This window comes from Priapulus caudatus, unplaced genomic scaffold (genome assembly GCF_000485595.1).
Source record: "Priapulus caudatus unplaced genomic scaffold, Priapulus_caudatus-5.0.1 Scaffold1018, whole genome shotgun sequence".
NCBI lineage: Eukaryota > Metazoa > Priapulida > Priapulimorpha > Priapulimorphida > Priapulidae > Priapulus > Priapulus caudatus.
In genome coordinates this window covers 46763-54175 of record NW_014578079.1, presented here as the reverse complement: position 1 = coordinate 54175, position 7413 = coordinate 46763, and the positions used below count along the sequence as shown (strand labels likewise).

Sequence of the window (7413 nt, the reverse complement as noted above, 5' to 3'; positions counted from 1 at the left end):
ACATAGTGCTGAATTGTGTGAATGTGATCGACGCATGTGGCACAGCTATGTGTGATGGCCAGCATGATCACACCGTTCGCTGCTGTGCGCTCACAGCTGCTACACACAGGAAGGAAATTCTGCGGTGTACCCTGTCTTCTGTCATCATGATGGAGAAGAGAAATGGGACAACGAGTATGCTGGTGATCATGTGTGTATTATAAGTGAGAGCTGAAATGTCCCCGTTTCAAGTTCTTAAATGGAATGTTCGTTGACAAGGAATAGCGCAAGCACAGTATTTCAACGATAGCTAGAGGTAAAATTTAAGTTTGCGATATAACTTAAGACATATTCACTTCGCATAACACGCATGAATTGCCTACCACAGACGTTTTATAGCACGAAGTAACAATGAATAAGTTCGTGCCTCGCATGCGTAATAGAATGTCCTATAGCCGTGTGGCAAGTGTACGTGGGCTATAGTACTAGAGCTAGATAAGCAGATCATTGACTTTGGTTTGCATGATGTTTTCTTGCATATGAACGCGCGGGACTTGGTGGATCATGTTGCGATCCGGGAAGCATGTCATGCAGTAGTGAAATACTACAAGGACGCAAACGTTGGGTGGATAATCTGCGGCTGGTACAAACCAGGCATTGCAGCAGGGGCCGAAGTGGCGAAAGAACCCAAGTTCCACGTAACGCACGTTCGGCCTGAACGCGTGGTTCCCGAAGTGTGAGTTCGCAACATACAGGAACGGCTGGTGGACAGTTGAATAGTGAGGATCCCATGACACCGACACACACGCACGTTACACAGAGGACGATAACGTCTCCACTCGAAATGCTGTCGCGTTACATTTTAAGCGGACGGATCGAAGACGCAACGGCAATTGTAAATGGCGATGATGTGAAAACAATTGCAGTGAGTATTGTCGACGAGGATTTCGTGGAGGAAAAAACTCGCGTAATAGCGCATATTTTGCAGATTAAGAAAATCCAGCCGGGTAAGAAGAAGGCGTTGACCAGAGACTTTGGTGGGAAGGTGATGAAACTAGAGCAGCCATACGACCGTCTGGTGTTATGCAGGTAAGGCGATATTTCAGTTTGTTGCAGCAGCTGACCGATGCTAAGTCAACATGTTCAATGACATTGGTTGAGCGAAGATGTATCAACAAAGCGGATAGTGTATGAGGAGTTTTGTAGGCTTTGTAACATTCTCATTTAATTGGTGTTCTTTGCATTTCAGAGACATCACTGAAGGCACCTTATTCTACGTCTATTGTAGAGATGAAGTGAAGGCAGCGCAAGTGTTTTTAATGCGCAACTGTGCATGGATTGGGATGACAATTTGTATATTTGAACCAGTTTGAATTTGTAGTGGCTGGCATGCCAGAAATCAGCAGCGAACAACCATTGCTGCCATTGCATGAGCACTCGATGTGTACTCTTTACCAGCCGTACGCGTTTCCAGCTCGTAGTAGTGAAATACTACAAGGACGCGCACGTTGGTTGGATAATCTGCGGCTGGTACAAACCAGGCATTGCGGCAGGGGCAAAAGTGGCGAAAGAACCCAAGTTCCACGTGACGCACGTTTGGCCTGAACGCGTGCTTCCCGAAGCGCCCAAGTACAAGTGTCCCGCGGCGCCAGTGGGCGCAGCAGAACGACTTGAACTAGCGTTCCGTCGGCCGGCCGCCGAAGCAGCTGCTCGCGTCGAGAATGTCGATGCATAAATACGCATGACATGGATGCACGGCCGATATATATATATGTGCATCAAGCAATGCGTTGTGAACGCTGAGTTAAACTATGAAAGTAACTTTCCAGTGTTTTGACGACTTTCATGACATCTAGCGTTATTGCTTGAGTAACAGGAATTGTGTAGAGTAACAGGAAAATGTCTTACAATGTTTGTATACTAGAATTCCGAAGTACTGCTTTAGAACTTGTTTTTCTGAGGAAGCATTTTCTGTTATGTGGAACTACACGGAAATAGCTGCATGGATCGGCTTGTGGCGGCACTGCTTATTTGTCTAGACACAGTACAGGTTCTTGCAAATCATGCACTTGTTTTCAATTACTCACTCACAAATAGAAGTTGTGCAATTCTGCCATTAGGCTTTATGGCACAGGCTAAAATGTATTACTGTTAGTACGTCGTAAAATTAATTTGTCTATGCTGTAACTCCATAACATCTGTGTGCTTTTAATGTTGGTGTAATGAGTGATATTTGGACTGTAAGGTGAAGCTATATGGAGAGGAATGATATTTTTGCGTGGATGCGCGGAAATGGCAGTGCCAGGGGTGGATTTTGTGAAACGTCTAAATTCGTTGAGGAAATGAGGGGGGGCGGTAACAATGAACAGCACCTCACTGGCCTCGTTGCGCCATCTTTGCGTTTTGAGTGCCCGCAAATTCTTAACATTGTTTCCATCAAGAAATGCGTTTTTCTCATACACCCGAAAACCATTCAACCTGTACATTTCTACGTAGTTCTACATAACATAGTTAATTTGATATATGTAACTACTTTTCATCACTAAAGGAGGCCTTTAAGCTACGACAACGCTATCGGATCTCATATGATGGGTATAAACACATGTTGTTTTGCCATGGACAGCAGAGGGCAGAGGACATCGAGAAGCCAAAATGAACAAGGCTATTTCCTTACTCATTATAATGCTGGTAAGGTAAATCGAATGAAACGTTCAAAATACATCACAATATATGCTGTTACATGCTACCACTGCATATGCTTCACATTGCATGCTCGGTAAATTGTCACACACTACAGGACGACATCCCCGACCACAAAACCGCATCCAGCCAGCAACAACACGTGCCTCTTTTTCATGGAAGGGTATGCCCATGTCCTGTGTGTGTAAACAACAGAAGTCAGCGTGAGGGCATTACGGCAATACATTGCATAGAGATGTTTGCCCTAATTACACTGATCAACTTCAATGCCCGCAACAACGACACACCTCATAGCCGACACATGTGTCTAGACAAGCTTGCATTGACGAAAATATAACTCTACTCGTTCACTACATATTCTAGTTACGCGCAGCCCAACCATAGTTGACGACCCACACAATATGTTATCAATTAGGGGTCGAGTTATAGAGCGGAAGCGAAATTTTCTGCGGCGGACCGAGCGGCAGCGGCTGGAGAGACATGAAACCATAGTATCCCTGCCGACTCCGTCGCAGGGGATACAATTAATAGAGGAAAATCATATGGAAGAGGATATACTTTGTCATTTGGTTACGACTTCCACTACTATATCCCCTCTTTCGCAAGTCGTTATTCCGCGTTCTTTAGTAAATGACGTTATGGCTGCTTGTCACTCTTCACCTCATGCTGCGCATCTTGGGTTTGATAAAACATACCGTAAAATTGCGGATTGTTATTTTTGGCCATGGATGTATCAGCAAATTCATAAGTATGTTAAAGAATGTGTACCTTGTAATTCTAGGATAGGAAGTTACGTAAACTTAATGCTCCACTGCATAAAGCCCCTCTGTCGACAGCGGTTAACGAGACAATAAGTATGAGATGTTGCGGGGCCATTGCCAATGACAGATGAGAGGTATAGGTATATAGTCACATTTGTAGATCTCTTCTCATCTTTTCCAGAATGCTATTGCACTACTAATAAATCTTCAGCGATCTCTAATCTTATTCTTAATTCGTATATTCCAGCGCATGGATGTCCAGAGGATTAGAATTTTGTAAATCATTAATGAAACGTATTGTGTGTTACGTGTTATGTGACTACTGCCCCATTTCATCCAGCGTCGAATGCAGTGTGCGAACGGTTTCACAAAACATTGAACTCGATGCTTGCATGCTTAGTAACAGAAAAACATACAAAATGGCAACGGATGTTGGGACCAATTCTCTTCGCATACAGGAGAGCACAGCATGCAACCACGGGTTACAGCCCTTTCTATTTAATGTATGGGAAATCACCAGTACTCCTTTGGGATACGCTTTTGTTACCCCGTGACCGCCTCTATACGAATGATCCGGTATCAGTCGCGTTAGAGAAGATGCATGGGGCATGCACGCTGATACATCAACGCACCGCTCGAGTGCCACAGCGTAATAAGAGACTATATGATTGCCAGGCTAAAAATCAACAATTTCAGATAGGTAACGAAGTATATTGGTATAATCCTACAGTTATACCAAGAGCATTAAGAAAACTTGCATCATATTGGCGAGGATGGTATAAAATTCATAAAAAATTATCTTCTGTCCAGTTCCGCATTAGACATGCACATAAGGGTACTATGCGTGACGTACACGTCGACAGCCTTAGGTTTGCATACTCTAGCGGTAACACAATACCCAATGCTTTACCTCAACAGGATAGCACCGTGTCACCAGTGCGACAAGTGGATGAAGCTGCGCAACACGGCAGACCTATGCATGCGTACGATGCCAATAATAATATTTATGCACAACATTCTTTACAGTGAGATGAGGAGGACGAGATACCTCTCGCCAGGCTGCGTGAGCGCAATCAGTAAGGGCAACGTTCCGCGGAGTATTGTTAACATCATATCGTATTACTTCCAGACTCGTGCTAGCCACGCTGTGTTGGCACATTATGGGATCGACACCGGTGGCTTCTACACTTCAACCAACGAGCGGGTCGCTGTTTGTCAAGAAAGGCCAGTTGACAGTGTCGCAAAATACCTGGTTAATTGCCTTTTCCGTTAACACTTCGGCCTTAAACCTCTACCTTACCAAAATGCATATGGAACTTAACCGACTTTAAACGCCTATCTCCCCGTATAAAACTATGCCTACTTATCCTGCTTGGAGTGGCAAACAAGAATTCACGCATGATCTATATAAAATGCTTGAAACTCATTTACAGTGGTTCCTTCGTAGATATGACGCATTAAGCGCACGTGTGCATGGGTTACATTCCTTGCATCGTACACGACCTAAGCGATCCTTGTTTGCTGGCGTCGGTAAGCTGGCAAAATGGTTAATAGGTAGCGTTACTGAAGACGATATCGAATACCTTCAGGGTCAACTTAATCATATGCAGATCTCCCAATCCCACCTTACAGCTATTTTGGATGACAGTATAACGGTCATTAATTTAACTCGTATAAATACAGAACGAAATACTAAATTGTTGCAAGATGAAGTGAATCACAGAAATTTTATCGCCGATCAGGTTCAATATATAACAAGGGAACTGAAAGACTTTCAAGGTTATACCTTGACGGAATTTAAATATCTGACCCGAATATATTTAGCTATAAATGGCCTCACATTTGCATTTGATCAGTTACAATCAACCATTGACGCAATAACTCGAGCTGTGGATACTCTTATTGGAAGTATACTATCAACAGATCTTGTACCACCCCATAAATTATTGAATATTTTAACTGACATACAATTGTGACCGGCTCCAGCATAATACGAACTAAGTCACAAGTCATTGTTTTGAGTAATGAGCACGCACACATGTCAATACTGAAAATGGCCTATCTGGACAAAAATATGATTTTTACAAAAACAATTAGTTTCTAAGTGCATATTTAATCCGGATATATAGGTTCAGATATCTCTAGATTATTATGGTAATTTTTAATTTAAAAAAAAAATTTGAAGGGCCCCTGACCGCTCATCCCCGACTGGGCCCCTTACCCGGAACGCTTTATCTCAAAAGCTGCATATTCTGGAATAAGTCGGTTTCCGATCTTCAAATTGCTGTAGATCGGTCAGTTCTTTAGATATAGCCAAATATTATATATCACTTTAAAGGTAATTAAATGATCTATTCAGATATTCACATAACTCAATTTGTAGAATTTCCTCCTTAATCCTGGTTTTGCTGGAGCGGGGCACAATTGCTTTTGCCCCCAACTCTTCAATTGCCACATACGCCAACAGTGTCGTTGAAATATTATGACATTATCGTTGCAGTGATCATTCCTTTGCCTAATAGGTCTCATGTTCTTGTGTCAGTACCTCTAAGGCAACAGGAATCTTTATTTGATATATATTTAATTATAACCCCTCGTTTATTTTCCAGGGTCCAAACTCGTCACTAGCGACCGCAGCTCGGTATAACACCGTACATAAATACCTTGGTGTTACACCAGATAAGGGTTATTACATAGAGCCTGATAACCACGAGACGCTTATGTGTTTGCCTGATGTTCACGACTTTTGTCCATTAAACACACCAGTTTACCCATCGTCTGAAATTAATTCGTGTGGAATAGCGCTTTTCCGCAATCTAACGCCAGAAATTAATACCCATTGTAAAAAAAAAGTCTTTTCGGCTAGACCTCGCCCGAGGCTTATTAATTGTCTCATGGAGCATGGGTAATTAACACGCCGTTTCCATTTCATGTCACATCGTCTTGTTATGACTGGGGTACAGAAGCCCCACGTATAAAAGAGCATCTCATGACTAACCAGCAACTGATTACTTGGAAGTCGGTATGTAAAGCTCATTCGGATTATTTTCAATTGCCCCCGTATTATGTACACCAATCAACACAGGATATTTCGCCGCCATTGCTTGAGCTCAGTACTTGGCCTGACATTCCTCAGATATGGCGACCGTTTTTTGACACGGTGGGACACCCAGTTACTAACGTTACGAGCATAATGCCTCGTATGCACACGGTGGTGCCTACAGCTTTGTATAGCCATGCGGATTTCGAAGTTGCGTTCAGAAAGTTGGTGGATTCGGTTAAAGATAATCAGCCTTTATCGAATAGTCCATATGATACTTCACACACCACGGGATTTAATGCACCTATTCACTATGCCTCAACGTATGCGGGGTTAGCTGCGCTGGCGTCTGTATTATTTGGTATATATATTGGTGTCAAGTGCTGCAGATGCAGTGCCTGTCAATATTGCCGTCAGGCTAAACGTCCGATAAGGAATGAACGTCCAAATGAGATAATGGGGTTTTGACCGCCGGTTGTGGTGAGGCCGGCATCGCCACTTCGGGCTGTTGCAACACTGTCTCAACCAAGCATGATGTTCATACCTACCATATCCCCACCCCATACCCTACCCAAAACCCCACCTGTACGCATAACCGGATTGATTCGACAGCCATTGCGCGCTACCACCCCACCCTTACCCATACTTTACCCAGGCATGCCTATAGGTCCATTAACGTGTAATTCACTCAGTGGATTTACCCTATACTTGAATATTTAGCTGGATCCTAACGGAACAGTATACCAAGGATTTGACTTGAAGTTAAATTGCCAAGTATTAAGGTCGCGGTAGGTGTACGTAAAGGAAATTAAATGGGAACTAAAATCCCATAGGAAATGCCGGATGATATTGGTACTTTGCTGTTAACATGTTTGTTTAGCATTTGTTCCTTGCTGTTCATTAATCCGTATTCATTTTTGTTGCAGTAGGCTA

The 7413-nt window shown here is 43.1% G+C and overlaps 1 protein-coding gene across 1 annotated transcript; it reads left to right on the top strand.

Moving 5' to 3' along the window:
* The first annotated feature begins 430 nt into the window (after window positions 1-430).
* Window positions 431-1433, top strand: LOC106814983. Its single transcript, XM_014819384.1, has 2 exons — window positions 431-1068; window positions 1175-1433. The coding sequence occupies exons 1-2, from the start codon at window positions 770-772 to the stop codon at window positions 1350-1352; spliced, it is 477 nt and encodes a 158-aa protein (XP_014674870.1). The 5' UTR covers window positions 431-769; the 3' UTR covers window positions 1353-1433.
* Window positions 1434-7413: the final 5980 nt, after the last annotated feature.

Bases quoted from the DNA above. Each gene is read 5' to 3' on its own strand.
- LOC106814983 (XM_014819384.1), top strand. From the start codon at position 770: ATGACACCGACACACACGCACGTTACACAGAGGACGATAACGTCTCCA. The intron at 1,069-1,174 runs GTAAGGCGATAT...ATAGTGTATGAG, and splicing joins GACCGTCTGGTGTTATGCAG to GAGTTTTGTAGGCTTTGTAA.